The sequence below is a fragment of the Arachis duranensis genome, chromosome 1, assembly GCF_000817695.3.
Source record: "Arachis duranensis cultivar V14167 chromosome 1, aradu.V14167.gnm2.J7QH, whole genome shotgun sequence".
NCBI classification, from domain to species: domain Eukaryota; kingdom Viridiplantae; phylum Streptophyta; class Magnoliopsida; order Fabales; family Fabaceae; genus Arachis; species Arachis duranensis.
In genome coordinates this window covers 3,673,989-3,697,619 of record NC_029772.3, presented here as the reverse complement: position 1 = coordinate 3,697,619, position 23,631 = coordinate 3,673,989, and the positions used below count along the sequence as shown (strand labels likewise).

Here is a 23,631-nt window from a genome sequence, read left to right as displayed (position 1 = left end):
TTTTTTTCAGAAAAATAAGATATTAAATACTTTTTTAAAAAAATTTTGTGACAGATTTATCGGTCCTGATAAAAAATATCAAATAAATCTATTATAAATATTTTTTTAAAAATCACTTCTTTTAATTATATTTTTTATTTTCTTTTAAAATTATTCTCAAGCCTATTTGTCATATTAATATTTTTTAATATTTTTTATATCCATAAAAATTGTAGATAATTTTAAAAGTAAATACGAAATATAATTAAGAGAAAGTGATATTATCAATTTGGGAGTTGGTATTATCATTTTCTTATTTTTAAAAACTTTCTTAATATTTTATTTAAAAAACTATAAATTTATTATGAAATTTATCAAAACCTATTTGTTTTATTTTTTAACAATGTTTGGATTTAGTACTTTATACCATAGACGTAATATATATTTTGCAATTGTAAAGCAGGTAATTATTAATAAAAGAAAAAACTAATTATCATATACTATTAATGCAAAAAACAAATATCAGATAATTAATTGTGTATTATTATATAAATAAAAATAATTAAATTTTAAATTTATTAATTAAAAATTTATATAAATTATAAATATAATTAAATAATTATATAAAATTTTGTAACCTATTAATATATTAAAATTAAATTTATTAAAGAATAAAAACATGTATATACTATATAACCAAAATCTAATATAATTAAACTTTATTCCTTCTCCAGAGAAACCAGAAAGGGTGCTCAAGTCACGTGATGTATTTCTCGACTTGTTTCTTTTACTCCGCAAATCTTTCCCTTTGGCTTCGCTTTCATATTCTTTTTGAAGAACCTCCCAAGGCCTAAATAAAATTCCAAAAGTCCAAACCATGCCTTATACTTTTTGTTAAAATTTGTGTTTCGGAGATGGAGAATGAATTTTCTCTCTTTTTTTTAATTATTTGATAAAATATAATTTTTTATCTTATATTTTTTAAGTAAAATAAAAAAATAAAAAAATATGTGAGAAAATATATTAAATAATCACAATCTATCAAATAATTGAGAAATTTTTTTTTGAGAAGATCCATTTTCTTCAGGAATCAATCGAAAAGACTGGAAGGTGATTTTACGTCTGTTCCGAATAGTGATAAAANTGAATTTCTTTACTTATAATGACAATTTTTTTTCTTAAATAATAGAAAAATTATTTTATGTAAAAATAGTTTGTTAATATATAGATAACATTTAAAATATTGAAATGTCAAGATATTTAACACACAAATTGAGTCAATACGAATTGTATTGTCAATGTCTTAAATAGGTCAAATATGTCAACTTACTTGACTTTTTAAATCAATCCTAATAACTTTTAAATTAACTATGTTATATATATATTTAAAAATAAATTAAATTATATATATTTACTCATAAATATATTATGATTAATTTTGATTATTGATTTTGTTATTTTAATATACTAATTTTTTTTCTCAATCAATACTCTATCAAACTCACATAGCACCGCCCCCTATGCCACATACTTATAAAGTTATAATTTATAACAAATCATTTCTTGACAATGGCATAAACCGTAATAATCTCCAATTCAAGCCCTATTTACTATTCACTCCTTATTACTATTTCTTTGTCTCTCTGTCCTTGCTTCTCAGTCTAAAGTGTTCACTTTCCAGTTTCCACCCGAGTCTGCAGATCTCATTCTCCGTCTTAAGTTCGGAGTTCGGAACCTTTCAGAAATGCAGCCGCTCCGGCTTGCGAATCTAGCGGCCCTTGCGGTCACGCTACTCCTCTTAGCCACCGCCACAACCCATGCACACAACATAACCCGCATTCTGGAGAAGCACCCCGACTTCTCCACCTTCAACAAGTACCTAACACTAACTCACCTTGCGCCGGAGATCAACCAGCGAACCACCATAACAGTGTGCGCCGTTGATAACGGTGCCATGAACGAGCTGCTATCAAAGCACCCTTCCATCAACACTCTGAAGAACATCCTGTCCCTCCACGTCCTCCTCGACTACTTTGGCGCCAAGAAGCTCCACCAGATCACCAACGGCACCGCCCTTGCCGCCACTATGTTTCAGGCCACAGGAACCGCCCCCGGCTCCATGGGATTCGTCAACATCACCGACCTCCGAGGCGGAAAGGTGGGCTTCGGCGCCGAGAATAACGGCGGGGCCCTCTCCGCATTCTTCGTGAAATCGTTGGAGGAAATCCCTTACAACATATCCATAATACAGATCAGCAAGCCACTCCCCTCGGCCGCAGCGGAAGCCCCTACACCCGCACCCAGCCAGCAAAATCTCACCTCCATAATGTCCCGCCATGGCTGCAAGGTCTTCGCCGACACCCTCTCTGCCTCCCCCGACGCTATGTCCACCTTTTCTGACAATGTGGATGGCGGACTCACCGTCTTCTGCCCCATGGATGACGCCTTTAAGGTAATCACCATTAATTAGTTAGTTAGTTACATCCTAACTGTCAATTTGGACAAATTAGTTAGTTACATTGTTGTAACCGTTTTGTTGGGTTCTGAAGGCATTCCTACCCAAGTATAAGAACCTAACTGCAGCTGGGAAGGCGTCGTTGCTGGAGTACCATGCTACGCCTGTTTATGAGAGCATGGCTATGTTGAAGTCAAACAATGGTTTGATGAACACGCTTGCTACCGATGGAGCCAGCAAGTTTGACTTCACCGTGCAGAATGACGGTGATCAAGTCACGCTCAAGACCAAGATTGTTACTGCCAAGATCACTGGCACGCTCATTGACGAGGACCCGCTCGCGATCTACACCATTGATAAGGTTCTGCTTCCCAGGGAGCTTTTCAAGGCCCCGGCTCCGTCTCCTGCGCCGGCTCCCGCACCGGAGCCAGCCACCGCGGACGCTCCTGCATCGCCGAAGAAAGGGGGAAAGAAGAAGCAGAAGGCGGCCGACGCGCCGGCAGATGAGGAAACAGCGCCTGCGGATTCGCCCAGTGACGCCGCCGATGAGAGTGCTGACGACGGTAATGGCGCTGTTAGGTTTAACGGCGCGAGGTACGTTAACGTCATCTTCGTAGTTGTGGCTTTGTGCTTTGGGTTTTCGTTGCTGTAAACTGTGACCTCTGTAACAAAAAGAGAAAGAAAAGCTAATTACTTAAATTATAAGGCTCTGTTGCTGTTACTGTTGCCGTTGTTTTAGCTAGGAGTTAAAGGGAATTTGAAATGGTGTTTCCTTTAGCATTTTTCTTTGACTGTTTGTATTTTTAGTTGATTAACTATTTTGTTGACGATGTAATTTAATTTTGGCGGTGAGTGATTGTAATGTAATTGTAAAGCTGCAAAGCTGAAAATTGAAAATTGAGTTTGCCTTACTATCCTTTTCCCCTTCAATTATTGCGTACTTTTGTTTCTATGAAGCACCATTAGGTTTGTTATATGATGATTATGATAGATTTGGTTAAAATCATGAGATTATCAATGTGTATGTCGGTCCTATCTCTACAATTAGTTCCGGAAATATTCATGTGAGGCTGATGAATGTGCTAAGCGGTTAAAGGACTACAGGAGAAGAGTAAACTCTTATTTTCGCGACACTTTTAGGGGGATCTATAACAAGTGAACTACCTTGATCAGCTGTGCAACTAAAAGCAAGAAACCTCACTAACTTTGAAATCTAGATTCTCCTCTACTTTTTCAACGTCTCTGTTGCTGTTTTCGGATTTTAATTGTCTTTTTTTGGGATCTGTTAATAATTTCACTAACCTTCCAGAAATCTTTTGTTATCGGAGTATGCCAAATCTTTTGTTATCGGAGTATGCCAAACCACATGGGATCATCATTTGTGCCTCTTAACTTGCATAGTATCCCAAAAAAAAAAAAAAAGAAAATTATGCACCATTGTGGACTTTAAACAGGATCTAGTGCTTTCAAGCTATCAATGTGCAACAGTGCAAGTTCCCTAAATATCAATTTACTCATCTATATCATAGTTCATTGATGGCAAATTTGCAAGTACAAATTGACTAAAATAAAGATATCATTCAATAACCAAGTTGGGTTATGTTCCTATATCAGCTCTCGATCCGAGGTTTAGGTCGGTGACAGCTACTAGAATACTTGTGGTATTCTTCAGCTGAGGGTAGTGCCACCTGTTCCAATCTCGTCCGAGCAGTATGGAACATCTGTAAGAGAGACTCCGATACTTAAGTCAGTCTTTGTACAGGAATACTAATAATATCTTAATAACTATCATAATAATAGATTGAATTCTGTGTATGCTTGAGGCTATCTGTGTAGGTGTAGCGCTATTTAAGATGAAGAAGTACGTTAGACGGTTCGAGATTTTCGACCTCGTATCCAAGCTTAAGCATGGATATTTATTATGAAGCTAACTGGCCTGATCTTTGACCTAGTATTTCACATTCTGTTTGTTGGATGTAGTCTTTTCAAAGTATAATGTCGGACCCATTTTGTGGGTACTAATCATAGCCCCCAAACTTAACTTACTTTGGTTGAAAGCAAGTTAATGTTAGTGTCCACCGTCGTTATACCTTGTTTGACCTATGTCTGAGCCCACAAGGTTAACTTGTTGCCGAATTCCAGGCTAAGAATGTTTAGGAAATAAAACTCGTGAAATGGAAAACAAGGAAAATAAAATAAAAAATAAAAAGGTAAAAGGAAATGAGGAAAATTAAGGGTTGCATTTATTGTCATTTGGGTATTTGAAAAGATGTTTGGAAATAAATGTTAGTGGGTCCTACATTCGAGGTAATGATGCGTTGGTCATGTGAATAGTTTTATCAATCCGACGATTGGGGATTGACTGTGAATTTGATCGTGTGATAGTGTTTATTCCGTTGGTAAATTTTGTGGTGTGTGGGGAAGTTCTTCACTTTACTTCTTCAGGGGAGGATGACTTCGAGAGGTTAGTGTTCTTCGTTTTCACCTTTCTTCTTTATTGGTTTGTGATGATGAAGCCAGAAGACAAAGTTGTCGAGGTCAAGGATGACCTTTACGAATGGGTTCATGCGGACGTTAAGTGTCGCGCGTCTCTTTTCAAAATCCAAAGATGCTAGCTTCACTTAACGTTTGTGACTGGGTTCATAAAGGTTTTCATCGTGGTGTTGAGTTGATTGCATGTAATGGGGAAGAGAGGGTCTGCGAGAGGAGGGGAGATTAGGCGTATTTTTACGCTTATACTGCGCCTCTTCTCAGCTTCATCCCAACTCTTGGGCTTTTCTTCGCGGTTTTAAAATTCTGATGGCGTTTTTGGACCATACGCCCTCTCTTAACTTGTTTTTCTCGCTTTTTCAATCAAAGGGAGTGCGTAAGGGACTCTGGATAAATTTGAGCAGCTATCCGGGGCGTTCCTTATTCGCTTTGTTTAAGTCCTCTTTTAAAAGCTTTAAAGAGATGTTTGTGAAAATTTGTTCCTCTGAGACTGAGTATCCTTTTTTCCTTGATGAGGAGTTGTGTGAGAGATTTTTCCTTTATTGGTGTCCTAAGCCTATGCAGGTTCTTGATGCCTTGGGGAGGTCAGAGGAGGAGGATTTTGTTCTGGAGTATTCTATTTAATGTTTTTCTTCTGGTAAGTTGTTGTCTACTGCTGAGCTTCTTCAGCTTGAAAATGATCCTGATGGGTTGGCCAAATATATTGGTGAGTTGCTTTTGGAGGGTTTTCGCTGTTTTGACTATTGCTGTTTATATTTACCGAGCTTTTGTTGCATGCTTTCGTTGTCAGGTGGGAGGGTTCCGAGCTTGTCCTCGGCGAAGATGCGGACTTTCTTAGAGAAAAAACGGGAGGGAAAGGGAGCATCAGTTAGCAATGTTTTAAAGGAAGTGGCTGCCGAAGGAGCGCAGTCTAGTGCGGTTCATCGGGGTGAGAAGAGGAAGAGTCCAGATCCTGAGGATTTGCTTGAGGTTCTTTCCGGATTTGATTTCGCTAGTGGTGGCCGGGTTAGGGGTAACTTGAAGAACCAAATGTGTTTGCATGGCTTTGTTACTGGTGGGAGTTCGGACTCAGTTTGGAGCGACCGTTTCCCTTATGCCGCGCTTTCTAAGAAAGTTGCTCAGAGTTCTTCTGACTTTTACCTTTTGAATGGTGCTGGGAAGGAAACAGTTGGCCAATATGTTCAGGTAGGGTTTTGTGGTTTTGTTTTGCCTTGTTTGCTTGGGATCTGACTTATAAATAACTGATGATTTTCGTAAGTTGTAGCTGCCAGGCTCCTATACGTTGGTCGGGGCCTGGAGCTATCTGGCGCTTAGGAGAAGAAGGAAGCCAGGAAGATAGCAGATCTTGAAAAATAACTGAATGAGAGGGATGGTGTTATTATGGATCTGATGAAAAAGATGAAAGACTTGGAGGGTGAGATAGGGACTCTGTAGGACCAAGTTTGTACTCTTCAACAGAAATAAAAAGAATCTGATGTTGAAAAATGAAATTTGACTGCTCGGATTCAGGAGCTTGAAGATGGTGGTTTAGAGATGTTCGCTGCCGGATTTGACCGAGCAGTTAGTCAGGTTCATGTGTTCGCCCCTGAATTCGACGTTAGTCAATTTGACGTTATCAAGATTGTGATCGGGGGAAAACTGGTCGACGATGAGCCTGGAGATGAAGTCCAGGATGAGAATGCTAATGTAGGAGAGAAATGAGTTTGTGACTTTTATTTTGTATTTTGGCGGATTGTGTCCGTCCAAAGTCTACTGTGTCCGTCCAAAGTCTACATAGAAATATAGAATTTAAAATATTAAAAATGCCTAAATACATCAAAAGTATGATCTACAATCTAGACCAAAGGTAAAAATAATTCATGAATAACATAACTTTGCTCTATTTCTGAACAATCAGTATGGTTTAATAAATTTTGCATTAGTTTTGTCTTTTTGATTTTTTCACTGCTTTTGGAGCTGCAACCAATACAAACCACAACAGAATCTTTAAGCAATCTTAATCTTGAATCTTGGATCAGGCACAACTTTGTTCTTCAGCAAGGTTGCCAAAACACTGTCACAAGAAAGATAATGGAAAATGAATGAAACTCACTTAAATCAACTCATGTCCAAAATAATTGTGTTTTTGTTTGAAAGCTAAGTAAATGCAATTCTTGGAAGGGTGTAGACAAAATGTAGACCTCTATAATAGCTTTGAGTCTGGAAAGTTCTGCTTTAACCTCCTCCATAGAACTGTAAGCGTTTTTCTCATTTTGTTGGTCTATATACCATTGAATCAAATCTCGTTGCCTTGTTTCAGCCAACTCAGTTCCTGCAACATTCATAAGTAGCATAAATTTCAGTTTTCAATATAATATACTGTTACATTGGACACCATATAAAGGCTAGTTATATTCATAGCAAAAGTTTCTTTGTACAAATAACTATTAGATGTAGAGCAGACAAAGGCATTCAGAGCTTAAGAACTTGATTGAAAGGTATACAGTTCCTTTACCGAGCCTAATCAATTGAAGTAAATATTCAATAACAAATAGCAAACATTTCAAGTGGCACCTTGTTGCAGAACAGTTTCTTCCTGCTGTCTAAGATGCATGATGAGTGCCCTAGTCACTCTTTGAAAGTATTCATCACTTATAATTAGTTTCTTCGGCTGGGGGTTAGATCCATTTGCTGCATTTTCTGCACGAGTTGAGGCAATAATTTAAGCTTAAAGGCTCTTATAACGATAGAAGTCAAGGTAAAATTATTAGTGACATCTCACCATTTGTTCCAGCAGCTTGCTGGGTTCCCTCTTGACTACAGATTCTCTTTTAATATCAGCCCCGTCATCTCTATCGTTATCGTTTTTATCACCATCGTCACCCTGGTTCTCTTCTTAAAACTCAGATAGATCAATGTCACCAGACTCCACACTAGAAGGAGGAAAAAGGTAAAAATAATAAAAAAAATGCAGTTAGCAGAAAAAAGCAAGCTCATAAAATAAAGCTGCTTATTATGGTCCATTTTCTACATAATTTTGATTCATTGGTGTGTATGTTTGTCCACCCAAACTCTTTAATGTGTATTTTTGTTCATTTACTCTTTATAATATAGGGACAAGTAAGATTCAGCCAATAAGTGCACTTTATTGGATGCTGAATTATATTTGAAAACAAAAAAAGAGTTTGCTAGTAAAATTCATAACAAAATGTTATTTATACAATGTTATTTTTTCATGCATCATTATATCATCATCATAAAAATAAAGCAGATTCTAAAAGCTTATATTTCATTATGGCAGCACCAATTCATATGCTCTACCTTGGATGTGAGCTCTGTGCAATAAAGGAGCTTCCGTCGAAGGCAGCTGAATTGCTACATCTAAGGTACCTTAGCCAGTCTTTCAATCATGAGCTAAAGAAGTTGCTTTCTGCTATTGCTAAAAATTTGCTTTTCTTTTCGTATTTCTTTAAGGAAACAAAACATTTAATTAAAAAAATATTTAGTCTATTTGATTAAAATATTTTGATTTTAATTTATTTTTATAAGGGCATCACAGACCTATTATTGTCTTAGAAAGTATATGGGAGACTGTATTAGCGTGGGTGAGCCGCAAGATTTTGTTTAGAAAATCGTTACAAGTCAGACCCAAACGAAGAGAGTCTAGATTTGTGGAACATCCCCTTCAACAACGTCATCATGGATATCTCTAAATCCAAAGAGTACAAACCACAAAACAAGCAACTCCCAAATCCATAGATATCATGCATATCCTTAGAGGACTAGTATTTCCTATCACATGCAGGGTGTAAACAACAGTAAAGTACCTTGCTCTGTGCAGTAATTTCTGCAGTTAGACTATGACTTTCCTACAAGATCTTTTCTTAAACTTTCTTTCATTATCGTGCTCAAAGCTTTCCTCTAAACCATGTTTCCTGTGAACGCTTGCTGTATTGTCTAATTCAAGTTGAACAAAGTTCTGAAAATAAACATAATTAGGTTCAAGGTGCATTAATTATTAGGTATCATAAAAATAGAAATAAGAATGTGTCTTCAGAATGGTACTGCACCTTATTCCCTTGTGCAGCTCCTTGTTCATTAGCTTGGGCTTTTGGATCCAACAACAAGTTCTACAGACCAACGTGGGCAAGTTCATTGAAAACCAAATGCATAGATAGATGTTCAATTCAAGATCATTAACAAAGTTAGCAAAGAGCAATATGTTCTTACTGCAGTAAATTGTGAATTTGCCAAAAGTTTTGCATAAAGGTTCCTATAAGAAACAACCAAGTTAGGAAATAAGTTGTATGTTTTGGTAGATCAATCAAACTGAATGACGAAAAAAAAAAAAGAGAAAACCTTGTGATAGGCCGTGAAATGTGCTTGCCATCAGTGGTTTTAAGTACTTCAAGGTTACCAATATCTCCAAGAACTTGACGATTTCCTAATCCCCTCTCATCTGTTTTTGATTTGTCTCTCCCTTTTCCTATTTCCAATAAGTACTGTTAGTTTTTATTTATTGATAAGTGAGTATACAGCAATATACATGGAAAGAAGAGTAAATAAATTTTTGTTTATTGATACATAAATACAATGAGTACTAAGGATATTGGAATATATATTATTTAATTTTTTTTATTTATATTATGATCAAAATAAAATTATAAAACAAAAATAAGGAAGTACTGTTAGTTTTTATTTATTGATAAGTGAGTACATAGCAATATGGATGGAAAGAAGAGTAAATGAATTTTTGTTTATTGATACATAAATTCGATGAGTACTAAGGATATTGGAATACCAGAGTTCAGAGCTAGAGAAAGTAAGAGACCGTTTCTAAAACATATGGTGGGTCCATAAATTTTAAGTTGTATCCACAAATATATAATATATAAAAATAATATAAAATTAAAATATATACAATTAAATAATATAAAAGTATTAAATATTAAAAATTTATTTATTATTAATATATCAATATTAATAAGTATTAATGTAATTATTAATTAGGTTTATGTCAACATAGTCACGATGATCCATGTTTCATTAGCAATGCTAACCAAAGATGGATCCGAGTGAAAAAGGGAATGGGAGAGAGGCGAGGAAATCACAGTGAACCGCTATAGACATCATACAATAGATGGCTCGCAGCACCACCTACTAACCTCTCTCTATGGATCATCGTGGACTTGCACACGTGCCATGCATCACTGTTTCTTTGTTTTTTCCACACATGAGGGGAAACAGCGGACAAAGACCCTCCATCAGTAGATTTCCCTATCATGAATAAGGGCGGTTTAGGGTTTATAAAGTCACGCGTAAATCCCATCCCACATTCCCTATACATTGACCAACAAGTTATTGAATTCAACATTTAAACAAGTAAAGATTTTGTATGGTAATCAATGTGGGACGTGTTTGTATCTTTTGTGGGTCTTTAGTGCTAGTTTGTTGTCCTCTCACGCGACTTATGAATAATGTGTCTTTGAAAGGTAAGAGACAAACATATTTTTTTTATCTATATTTTTAATTATTTAAAATTAAAAATGAAAGTTAATTAAATTTAATTTATATAATGATAAAAATAATAAATAATATAATTTATATGTCGTATTTTTATTTATCCTTATTTTTCTCATACTAGTATTAGTATGTGCAAATTTATTCTCATATCGGATCAAATATCCTTAATTATTATATTATTATAAAATTATTTTTTAAATATAAAATAAAATAAAATTATACAAAGGACAAACCTGCTAATACATGGGGAGATACAACAATATATGAAAAAAGCAATCTGTGAATAGTTATTTTTATTATTATAAAATTATTTTTATTTGAATTTGAGTCAGTTATTTTCCTACTCTATATATTATTTGTACTCTCTTATATTATTATTATTTTATTTTCATGGTTATACTTTTACGTTTTTTATTCCATTTATTATAAAATCCTCAAGAGATCAAGCAGTTCATTCATAGCCTTAACCCTCCGAGAATGGTGGATTTGGAGTCAAGATGGAGATGGTGACCTGCAGGGACAAGGGATTGTAATGCTAGAGAGGGTTATCATTGGTTTTTGAAGAATAAATTAAATTGGGATAGCAACAACAACTGGAGGTGGTTTTGGCATTTTAATATTCCAAAGAAGATCAAGCTGATGATGTGGCTGAGTTTACGTAATGTCCTTCTAACGGAAGCTTTTCGTATCAAACGTTATTTATCTAGATCGGACTTATCCACAAAATGTCACGAGGATCAGAAAATAATAGAGCATTGTCTTAGAAATTGTGTGAAACCTAAAGTCATTTGATAAATATTGGATCCTTTGTTTATTGACCAGTTGAAGGTACCACTCTTGAGAGTTGGTTTCGGAAGGTCATGGCTCGTAGGCCGAGACTTTGGTGGATGTGAAAACATAAGTATAATGATATTTTTAACAGTGAAAATAAATAGTCTGATTATAAGGTGGTTGTTCTAAGGCTTATAACCACTAATGACTTAATAATGCATGAAAAAAGAAGTGATCCTTTTAGCACCTTCAAGAGTCGACTGTGTTGGATACTTCCAACATGTAATAGTTTTAAAGTTAATTGTAATTTTATTTTTTAATTTGAGTTTGGCTGGAATTGGACGTGTCATTAGAGATTCAAATGTTTGTTGGTTTTAGGTTATTCTGGTAGCTCTCACCTTTCGCTTATTGTTAGCTCTCTCCCTTGACTTATTATTAGACGTGAGCTTTTTGCCGTTGGAGGAGATTTTAACTTGAAATTGTGGTTTGAGAGATATTGTGATATTCTTAACAAGATTCAAAAACTTTTGTCAAGACCTTGATTTGTACAATTTGAATGGATAGCTCAAAAAACCAACAGAATCGTGGATTGACTACGAGATATGGGGCTAGAATCAACCCTACGCATGTCTTGGTCTGCGCCTTGTAATGACCTCCAACAATTCATCCTTGATGATCTAGGATAGGTGTTTTGGTTTGTTTTTTTTTTTCTTGCTTGTTTTGACACTAAAAAAAAAAGTTAAATAACCGATGAAATTTTTAATTTTATTTTTGAATAATTTATTATTTTTTAAATTTTTTATATCAAAATTTACTTTATTTTTCGATCATTTATTATTTCTATACATACGGTACTATTACTACTACTACTACTTTGGTTTCCAAAAAATTGGATCCGTCCCTGGGACTTACAGAATCCCCTATACAACAATATCATCGGATAAAATAGAACTGAGCGAAGGGAGGTGTGTTTGTTGCTTTTGGTGCTGGCTTAGATGCTTCTGGAGTTCCAAAGACATTCCAAAACCGCAGAGTCTCGTCCCCTGCTGCAGAGGCCACAGTACACCCATCAGGACTCTGAGTCATGTAAAGCACCCTTGACGTGTGTCCAGTGAGTTCAGCCATCTTCACCATAGAAGGGTATTTCCAAACGATGAGCTGGTTCTGTGAGAAACCGTGCGAGCTAAGCAACTCACGCTCGTTCTTACTCCACAACAGAGCACACACCTGAGAGCCTGCGTTAACAGTATTCAAGCAAGCACCGGTGTGTGTGTTCCAGAACTTAATGCATTGATCAGCCCCACCTCCACCAGAGGCTAGCAGGTTTGCCTGGAATGGACACCAAGCCAGTGCCTTCACCGCAGCCCTGTGCTCGTCAAGCCTGTGAAGCCATCGCGTCGGTGAATTGGATGACGCCATGGACCTGTCCCATATATGAACCAGATTATCGTTGCCCCCACTTGCCAATTGTTGTCCCGAGGGAGACCACTTGAGACCACACAACTCCTGATGATGCCCCCTGTAGGTGTCAACAATATGAGACCTCACCCTAACATCATTGTTCACGATTTTACCATCCATGCCTCCTGTTGTGAGGATATGATTGTTCCAAGCTAGTGAACCCACTCTTGATTGGTGTACACCCCTCAGTGTTCTCAACTGCATTCACCATATAATAAACCCAAAAAAACCATTATCAGAATTGCCACATGACTAAAAAGCAAAAATTTTCAGTTTGATTATGATACTTACCAGCCTACAAGCAGTAGAATCCCAAAGCTGTACATGGGAATTGTTCAAACCAATGGCTAAATGTCTTCCATCAGGAGCCCAGCTAACACTCGTTACAGGACCCTCATCATCATCAACTGTCACGAGTTCCAAAGTGGAACTATCGGAGGCATTCCAAAGATAAACTGTGCTTCCTAGAGCAATGCTGAGGACATTGCTGCTACCCCAGTCCAACAGATTCAAGTAGAAATCATCAAGTATATCAGGAGCATCCAATGTCCTCTCAGAACTCTAAGAATCATTTTCACAAACGGTTAGAACACAATTCAAAACATCACTCTTGAAAGAATGCATATGATATGAATCCAAAAATGTATAGTTACCTGAGGGATGTAACGCTTGGGCTTGGAGGATTTTGATTGAGGAGGTGGTGGGGAGAGGAAATTCTTAGGGATTCGTTCAACAGGGGCAGGGGGCTTGTTCTTGAATTCCAAGATTCTTGTGCGGTTCATGTTGAAAGCCTCCGCCAGTTGCTTCTGGTAGGCTTGTCGTGCCGGCGAGCTTGCCATCGGGTTTTCTTTCTCTTTCTTTCCCTCCGTTAGCATGTAGTGCGCATAACTGAAATCCATGGCTGACCTGTTTGGGATGAACCTGTCCAACTGTTGAAGAATTCTTGCATTAGGAAAATAGAAAACCCGAAATTAAACAAGAAAACCCTAGTTTTTATTCTAGTAAAATCAAGAAAATAGAATGCGAAATTGTAAAGCGAAAGAGCGATTACGTTTTCTTGAGAAGCTTTCCTGTGGATGAAACGGCGATCTTGGAGAGGGCATCGAGATTTTGTCTTCATAGAAGAACTCCAGGTTCCGGCATCCATGGCCGGAAAGAAAAGGAGGAGATGATGATGACGATGATGCGATGATGACGATGATGAAAGAACGAAGACCCTAGAAAAGAAAAAGCAGAAAAAATAAAGTGAATACAAAGAAACCAAGAACGAAAACAAACAGAGAGAGAAGAGAGAAAGAGTAAATAGTGCGGCGGTTGAGAAGTTTAGAGAACGAGGCTGAGTGAGAGCTTGAAGATCACAGAGAGAGTGAGAACTGAGAGAGACGTTAAATCGAAGAAGAAATATGAATATGATGGTTTGTTGCGTTGAGTCGTTTTATATGGAAGTAGCCGTTGGAGGCTTCTTCTTCCGCTTCTTCCTTATTATTTTTTGGTTGTTGGAGGCTTGCTTAACAAAGAGACTATGGGCTTTGGCGGCCCAATTTAATTTAAAAAAAACATATTAGTATATCTCTCTTTTTTTTAGTATGTCTCTCTTTTTTTTTAATTTAATTTAAAAAATATCTTTTTATAATTATATAAAACTGATATTTAATGTATAATCATACTAATTATTAATTATTAATATTTTTAATTATTTTAATTATATTAATTATCACTAATTCTAATTTTCAATTTTTACAATATAATTTTGAATCAAAGATAATTAATAGCAAATTGATATATATATATATATAATTAAATATAAATTTATTATTCTAATTATCATAAATATGATATATACGTTAATAATGACAAATTGATACTGATATCTCCATAATAATTTTAAGTGCCATAAATATATATGATACTAATGTTAATAATGATAAATTGATATTGATCAATAATAAAAAATTAAACATAATTTATAATTCTAATTGCTACAAATATAATACAAATATTAATAGTGATAAATTGATATTAATATTAATAATTAATAATTAATTCTTATAATTAATTTTGTGTTACTAATGGTTATATATAATATTTTTTTTATAGTTTATGAGTCTAAATTTGAGAACCAAAACATTTTTTAATTTATTATTTTTTTTTTACTATTTCATAGAATAAGGATGTATTTTTTATTTTTATCGAAATTAATTTTTTTTAAGGTATAAGTTATAATTTTTTATAATATTTTTTTATATAGTTATTTTATTATTATTCTTTTGATAATTTAATGATTATTTTTACTTAATTTTATTTTTTTATCTAATGTTACAGTGCAATTATCTTTTATTACAATCATTTATAATGCACCACATCCATCAAATATCACCTCAAATGTATTCACTAATTCGGCGTATTATTGAATTTTTTTTAACTTACGTATGCATTTATGTAGGTACAAAATATACCTTACAGTTGTTAATGAGATTGATGTTGTCTCTTTCATAGTGTTTGAGCATGAGGCTAAGAGTTTTTCGAAAAAAAGCTGTAATAAAATGTGTGTTCTATATTTGAAAAGGTTTGTATTTAAATTAAATTTAAGAATAGTCAAATATTATATTTTATATTACTGTAATGATTAATATAAATGTTCTATTTTGTTGTAGGAGTTGAGTGCAAATACTTTTTCTGAAGATATATATGTATTTAGAGACAAACACATGCTTTTTAAAGTGAATATCAAAGTTCAAAATATTAATTCTTATCAATCATGCACATATCATGTGAGTAGGATGTCGCAAGATGAGAAATTAATTTTGACATTCAAAAAAAAAAAAAATACAAGAATGAATCGGTAAGTAGAAATGTAGAATTTAAATTCTAGCAAAATATTCAATTTTAGCGCATATCATCGGACAATGTATTTTTGTTTTTTTTTTAACGTCACGTATTTGGAGAATAATTCTAATTTGATAAGTTTTGGTGACACGTTTAATACATCAAAAATATAAATTAATATTTTTAGACGCGATTAATACTTTTAGATATATTAATAAATTTGACTCTTTTAGTTGGTTTCTCATATACTATTTTGAATTAAACATCATACTTATAAATATTTATTTTAAATGAATATTTTCGTAGTTAATAAAAAATTTCAGTGACTTAGAAATTTTTTAGGTTCCAAAAAATAGCTGTATCTTGTGTAAAACACAACATTAAAAAAGAAATAGAGCGATCTGTGACATCTAATATCAAAATAAAAAAATTAGTTAAAGAAGACGGTAAAAATAATAGAATTGTTATACCTATAAAAATGACTATATTTTGAATGATGGAATTTGTGATGATAAAAAATTTTTCATATAATTTATATAAAGCACTATTAGCTAGCTATTCTTATTATAGGCTATTTTAAACTCTTTAATTTTAATTTAGTTGGTTTATTTTTTTTTGGAATATTAAATATAATTCGCTGTTAGTTTTTTATTTGCTAAACACTATAAAATTTGATCATTGTTCTTTTTATTTATGATATATATTGTTCTATTAAATTATATTATTTGTGTGTGTCATGAAATCACTTATCCCAAAAATTTAAGTTGATAGGAGAAGGTAACACTATAAGTTATATTTCTAATATTCTCCCTTAAGTAAGGGTCTCTCTTTTGAGTTTGCTTGATTTGTTATCTTTTTCATTTTTTTGGGGTTCATCAAGGATCGAACTCTTGACCTTTCGGATATAGAGCTCTGATACCATGTCATGAAACTACTCATCCTAAAAATTTAAACTGATAAGAGAAGATAATACTAATGATTATATCTCTAATAGTGTGGTTTAAAAAATTATTATAATATATTAATAATTAAGTTATTTTCTAGCAAATCACATATATATAACACGCTGCAAAACATATTATATGCATGTGACAAAAAGGAGTCGTTCAGTGTCGGGCGTTGTCTTGGGGCTCAGCCGTGCTTACCTAGACGTACCAGTCACTGTGTTTGGCGGCATACCGAGGCGTCACGGACATCGCCGGCTGCACTCTGTTGGTGATGTCCTAAATCTACCAGAGATTTTCTCGGTGGTGTCTAGCAAATAAACGGATCTACCAGTATCCTATGGTTGCGAGGTAACAAATATTTATTTATGTATTTAGTTATCAATTTGTAACTTCCTATGACCTGTTGCATAACGAACTGCTTTTATTCTTTTAGTTGGTGTCAGGTTGGTTGGATTGCAGCAGTAGAGCAGAGATCAGCATGAGGTCAGGGTCTTGCGATGGCGTCTATTGATCGACCAGTTTACGATTCGATGAGGTTAGTACCACGTTTACGACCACCACGTTTTCATTTTAGTAATTTATGTTGCCTTATTTTTGTCGTCCTGACTATTAGCTCTGTTACGGTTCCTTCAGTTTTGTATGGAGACCATACGACGACCCTGTTCTGTAGGTTTTGTGCCCTCCTTGGTTCTTCGAGGAGGAGGAGTGGAGGACATAGATGTCAGTCGTCTCCATTGTCTGCTTTAATATTGTGCAGTTTCACCAGGTCAACTGGATGAAGAGGCAGTTCAATGGAGAGCAGCAGGTCCCTGACCCTCCAGTGAACCTTGACAGGTATATGTGATGTCTTATTTATCTTTGCTTACTTGAGTTTAGATTTCAGTTGTGTTAAAACCATCACATGTGTGTCAGTCAACCACATCATATTATGTACTTATTGTTTTTTCTTATAAGTTCCTCACATCCTCTGGTCGGGGTGAAGATGTTTGGTGGCCTGATCAACATTCTGATTGGTACGAAGGCTGGCGTAAGCATTTTGATCTTGGTCGCAGGATCTCCATACAGCATACATTTGACAGCAGGCTGACCCGGGAGTACTATGTTTAGTGGCGTGAGGCTTGCCGTGTTAGGCATCTGTTAGGCTAGGAGGTTCTGGAGGACTCGAGACTCGCTGAGTTACCCCCCGACGTACAGCCCACTGCCAGCCAGCCGAGAGACGATCTCCACCTTCCCTTGGGCGTGCCGGACCAGCGTAGGCGTGCGGCGGAGGTTAGGACGGATACCCGGCGACCTGCTAAGAGGGACAAAGGCGCTAGAGAGTGTAGACCTGGCGAGCCGATTAGGAAGGAGATGGTTAGGCCTCGTCGGATGTGGCTGGACACAGAGTCCGACGAGGAGGCGGAGTTCGACTACCAGGAAGATTACGGAGACATCCCATCAGACAGAGAGGTTTCACCTCCTGGTCCGCCTCTTCCACCTCCTCCACCCCGACCCACGCACCGCGTCCAGCATCTGGTTCCAGAGGATCTCAGCATTGGGCAGTCTGGAACACATCACCACCAGATTGGCATGATGCAGGTCCATCCAGCAACATTGATGCACTCTGACAGATATATCGTCATATGACCAAACCGCCTCCCACTGTCGCAATGTTGCAGCCAAATCTCTTTGTTGAAACGACCAGCCCAGTCTGCCATCACCGGTGAAACTCCTCTCAAGGCATCTATGTACCACTCATACCCAGCCTTACTTGGACCGTAAGCAGCGTTTATAAGGTACCTCTTGCCCTCGGCTGACTTAAAACGAGTCATGAAGTTCGTCGCCATGTGTCTGATACAGTAAGCATGGAACGCTCTCTGGGGATGCCAACCACTGTCAGTCTGTCATCGGCACTGAGGGCGGCCTTGATGGCCTGCGATCTATTGGAGATAACCAGTTGGCCGTCTTGTGGGGTGACATGACGTCTCAGATTAGTAAGGAAGAACGACCATGACTCGATACTCTCAGACTCGACAATGGCAAAAGCAATAGACAGGATGTTGCTGTTGCCGTCTTGTGCCACCGCAATAAGCAACACTCTACCGTATCTGCCATACAGATGTGTGCCATCGACGGAAACAAATGGCTTGCAATGCTTGAAAGTCTCAACACAAGATGGAAAAGCCCAAAATACTTTGTCGAGCATGCTATAGTCGCGGACCAGAAGGTGTCCATCGTAGTATGGTCTGGCCCGTAGCTCACAGATGGTGCCAGGAAAATAGCTCTGTTGTGCCTGAAGCAGTTTTGGCACCTTGTTGTATGACTCTTCCCAATCCTCGTAGATCTGTGTAATTGCCTTTTACTTCGTCATCCACACCTTTCTGTAGGAGGGTTTAAAGTGATAGCTCGCTCGAACTGCACCTTACAGGACTGGGATGCTGACGGAGGGGTTGGACTGTATCAACGGTAGTATGACCTTGCAGATGAGACTGCTATCCAATTGTTGATGGCCCTGGAACATGGTGAGTGCTAAACAACTGTGCGTTCCAAACCCTCCGGACCTCCCTAACGCAATAAAGCATTGGCTCAACCATATTTCAAAACTACTAAATATATTGCACAGAAGTACTCAAAAACTCAATTAAATTTGAACTCACCAGTATCCAAGGTTCTGTCGAAGGGTATCATGGAGACTCCATTGACACCCATTCCCAGCTTGATGGCATTGTACATGATACTTTAATCGGTCCGACTCGATCACCCAGTACTCAGCAGACCTGCGAATACTGTAGTTCTTCACATCCTGCAACACTGCATCTCGGTATTTGAACATGTGGCCGACCCAAAACTTTACCCCACCGTTTAGGTTGTAATCCTCTTCCCCCGTGTTGGAATATAGAGTACTATCATGCATGGCATCCAGATCTAGACTGTGATAGTGACTTGATACTGTCGATAACGCCAAAATTGGGTGGGGTGAAGGCAAGACATGGCGCGCCGCAGTCTCAGTGGGTGTCTCCGGTATAAACTCCTCTTACTCGCCCCCATCAAAAGAATCACTGTTGGCACTATCCCCCATGTATTCTTCTTCTGACTCTTCGTCACCGTCCTCCACCTCTTCGACTGGAATGGCGACATGAATTGGTGGTGGTGCGAGAGGTCGGCCGTCTTCTACGTAGGTTGAGTGTAAAAAACTACTACGACCGACATCTCCAACCTCGGCGGAAAGCTTCATCACTTATTCCGCCATGATTCTCTCATGGATGTCGAACATGATCCGCACATGCTTGGCCCTTAGAAGTCAAAATAGTCAAAATCAAAAACTCCATTACCCATGGGTGCCAGCAACCTATACCCCCATCCTTCTGACATCCCTTGTTTCTGTACCACCAAGGTTGCTCAATATCAAACTTTTCAACTCTGACAACATACTTACACGCTGAGTCTGCAACAGTATTGAATTGTCATACTAAAAAATCATTCTATTGTCGTTATTTCTTATATGACAATTGGGATAAACACACGTAACTATGTACACGTTGTTACTGGCCATTGTTGCCTTGTATTTATTTCAGTAATAATTTTTTAAATTATTTATTTCAGTAATTATTATAATTAATTTATTTATTAAAATAAAAATCCAATTATTACTATAGTGAATCGTGTAAGTTATTGCATTCTTTAAATAACGAATATACATCCAAATTAATTTTTAAAAAAATTTAACTTAAATATTATAATTTTAATAAATTTTATATTTATAAAAAAATTTCAAAATTATTTTTCGTTGGACACACTAATTCTTTTGTTATTTTGAAGGGAACCATTTATCTTATATTAATATTATTTTAAAACCTAATTATTTTATAATAACTTTTGTTAAGAGTTTATTTATCCAACATCGCAAATAAAAATTTTTAACTGAAAATGATAAAGAAATTAATTTTTTTGACGAAAATAATTTTTGTAAAAAAATAAATATTTGTTGGACTAGCATAACTAATATAAATTTTTTTGGGAATTAATTTAAATGTTTGATCATAAATAATTGAGTGATTTTTAACTTGTGTCACGTATAGCTAGTGAGCAGTGACATAAGTACTCGCAAGTCTAAAATCTTTTTTGCACTCATTTTGTTGACTTGTGGTGGCATACTACCTGATCCCACCTTGATCCCTTTAATTGCCACTCCGTTATTTCGTTGACCTCTCGGTGGCGCCATCTCCAACAACATCCCTTCTCACTTCTCATGTCTGCTTGTTCTACGGTCAACTTCAGATCAAACTTTTAAAATAAAACGTTGTTGATAAAATAAAAAATTAGTTATTATTAAATTAAGATAATAGAAATACATTTTATATAAATTATAAAATTAATAATAAATAATTATTTATTTTATTATTTTATTAATTTTTTTATTTTAAAAGATCTAAATTTATTAACTTCTTGGTTTAATTTGTTATCTTCAATTTATATATTTTATCTAGATTATATATGAAATACTACGTGCAATTATTATTATACATTAGTGTGATACTGTAATGCTAAAGTCAATTCACCCGTAATTTGGCTACAATCTATAAATCCCATTAAAATTAAAGAAAACATAGGGAAATCAACTATTTTAATAATCAATTTCAGCCAGTATTTTCTATAAGCTAGAACCACTAATATAAAGCCTATAATACAATACTTGAAGCACACCACTAATACAAAGCCTATAATTCTATAACCAATTAACCATAAATGACGATTTCAGAAACCTTCTTCGCTTGTCTTCATTTTTAATTTTTATAGCCTCTTCTCCATTTCCCACATTGTACCAACTCCTTTAACCTCTTACATCATTAGCCATCACAACCAAACAACATCAACGTTTTTAAAATTAGCGTACTATATATATTTATATTATATACATATTTATTTATTTACATATTTTAATTATGTAATCAATTATAAAAATAATTAAATCTGCAATAGATCAATAATTTTATTTATAGCATGATAAAAAAATTATAAGATACCAAGTATATAAAATACATACAAAGATGGTTATGAACCACAAATGATGAAATGATAGATATCTTCTGATGATAAAGTAGTTAGCGTCAAACTTAGAGTAAGAAATGCTTCTAATTTAAGAAGTGATTCAAAGCCTACCTTGTCCCACAAGTTTGGTAAACTTGTTCATACTGCAAATTATAGCAAAATTGGAGTGGAACCATACGTCACCACGCACTCAAACTTCAAAATTTTTGGTATATAAACCAATCCAATTAAGGCCTCGTCCACTATACTAGCCACTTATAACTTTGAGCTTCCACTACTACCTCTTATATATTATGTATCTTTCTAGCTACCTCTCATAAGAGGAATTCTAATTCATTCATTTAGGTTTACAATAATCAGTCCTCATTTTTCTCTCTCACCCATTTTTTCCTCCTTTCTCCTTAGCAAGGTAATCTTCTATTTGTTATTCTAGTATTAATTTTTTAATTTTTAAAATGCATGCTGGTAGTAATTCGTTATTGGTAGATAAGTGTAGTGACCAAGTATTTTACATCACAAGTTCACATGGCTTGGATGATAAGTTATTTATATATGCTGCTGCATGCATTATTTTGGGATTTACAATCTTGCCTCAGTATAGAAAGATTCATTTGTATTTTCTCTTGTTTGTAAATAGTTATTTTTTTAAATTGAAATTTTGTTCAACAATAATTTTCATTTTAAAATTTTAATATTGTCTCTTTTTTTTATAATTTTATCCTTATTTTATGAGATTTTTAATTTTTACTGTGTTAATTATTTCACAATTTACTAACAATAGTCTTTGTAAAAAAATCTATTATATTTAGAGTTATATAATAATAATAATAATAATAATAATAATTTTTTATTCTGTATGCTAAAACTTTAAAGAATAAATTATTATTTGTAGACGCTGACAAATATATCCATATAAGAATAAAACAATAATTGTACCTATAGAAGATAGCTTAACGGATTAATTGTGTAACCAATGTTCGGGTACTCTTGACACACAGAAACCATCTTTCGTGGTTATAATTGTCGTTTTATTTTTATATGGTTATATTTGTCCGCATCTGTATCTTTTTTGGATACAAATAGTAATTTATTCAACTTTAAAAGACAGTGATCCATGAACAAATTAAAAAAGAATGTAATTAATTATACCAAAAAGTTTGCCTAACAAGCTTTAATTTGTTGGAGGAGCCCCCTATGTCAGATCTTGAATTGAAACCTTATTTTATTTGTTGTTACTTTAATATTGCCGTAGTGAAAGAGGAAATTAATTTCAAGATAAAAAATTGATGTGTCTGTGAATTATTTACTGACACAAACAGTTAAATCTTTGTATAATTGCTGAATTTCTTGAAACTCCTTTTGACTTTTCAACGTTTAATAACCTTTTGTGACATATGAAGTGAAATAGACTGGAGTCAAATTGTTGAATATTTGACTTACTTGGATGCAGCAGTATAGTACAAAGCTCCATGTCTGTCTCAACTATTCCAGCACCAAAATTAGGGGAGAGATTGTGTGAAAATGGATTTGAACATCCCAAAATTCTTCCTGCCATTGATGATGCCCATGGAGGAGTTATTGTTGACTTGAATGAGCCTATGGACCCACAACATTTTGCTACATTGCTTAGGTCTTCACTTCTACATTGGAACCTTAAGGTAATACTAATTATTTATTATTTATTATGCTGCACATACACAGCTCTATAATGATGTCTGTGATATAGTATCCTTTTCTTTAAAAAAAAAAAAATCAAAATGTCAAATTGTTATCATCGTTACTTTTATTTTGGTGTACAATGAGATTCAACCCAAGACTTAGAGGAAAGAGAAACTTGCGCGTTAACCCTTTTTTTTTGCATATAAACTTATGTCAGCCACACAATTAAAACGAAACTTATGATCCTGCTACAGAGAAATATTAGAATATTATTAAAATTTATTATTTTTATCATTAATTAATTATTAATATTTAAAAATATGAGATAAAATATATTATTGAATTACTAAATTAAAAAAACTAAATTAAAAGAATTGAGTGATAGCCACGGATAATAAATTCTAAAGACTTCTTAATATTTCTCAAATATTCCGCCTTTTATTAACTTCAATAAGCTTTGCAGGGAAAACATGGTGTTTGGATAAAGTTACCTATCAATNATATATATATATA

General features: G+C 35.0%; 2 protein-coding genes and 2 long non-coding RNA genes across 4 annotated transcripts; 2 read left to right on the top strand and 2 right to left on the bottom strand.

The window, feature by feature from the left end:
* Positions 1–1,663: 1,663 nt before the first annotated feature.
* Positions 1,664–3,345, top strand: LOC107461455 (fasciclin-like arabinogalactan protein 1). The gene is made up of 2 exons (XM_016079985.3): positions 1,664–2,431; positions 2,529–3,345. The coding sequence occupies exons 1-2, from the start codon at positions 1,724–1,726 to the stop codon at positions 3,084–3,086; spliced, it is 1,266 nt and encodes a 421-aa protein (XP_015935471.1). The 5' UTR covers positions 1,664–1,723; the 3' UTR covers positions 3,087–3,345.
* Positions 3,346–7,130: 3,785 nt separating this feature from the next.
* Positions 7,131–9,392, bottom strand: LOC110277588 (uncharacterized). Its single transcript, XR_002370201.2, has 7 exons — positions 9,263–9,392; positions 9,134–9,176; positions 8,974–9,033; positions 8,731–8,882; positions 7,686–7,836; positions 7,478–7,603; positions 7,131–7,235 (listed from the first exon to the last, which is right to left on the bottom strand). It is a non-coding gene; the product is annotated as an uncharacterized LOC110277588 (long non-coding RNA).
* A 2,608-nt stretch (positions 9,393–12,000) lies between these two features.
* LOC107461540 (cell division cycle 20.2, cofactor of APC complex-like) lies at positions 12,001–14,048 on the bottom strand. The gene is made up of 4 exons (XM_016080090.3): positions 13,710–14,048; positions 13,312–13,587; positions 12,950–13,219; positions 12,001–12,856 (listed from the first exon to the last, which is right to left on the bottom strand). The coding sequence occupies exons 1-4, from the start codon at positions 13,803–13,805 to the stop codon at positions 12,131–12,133; spliced, it is 1,368 nt and encodes a 455-aa protein (XP_015935576.1). The 5' UTR covers positions 13,806–14,048; the 3' UTR covers positions 12,001–12,130.
* A 7,672-nt stretch (positions 14,049–21,720) lies between these two features.
* On the top strand, positions 21,721–23,617 carry LOC127744932 (uncharacterized). Its single transcript, XR_008006185.1, has 3 exons — positions 21,721–21,868; positions 22,913–23,117; positions 23,582–23,617. It is a non-coding gene; the product is annotated as an uncharacterized LOC127744932 (long non-coding RNA).
* The last annotated feature ends 14 nt before the right edge of the window (positions 23,618–23,631 follow it).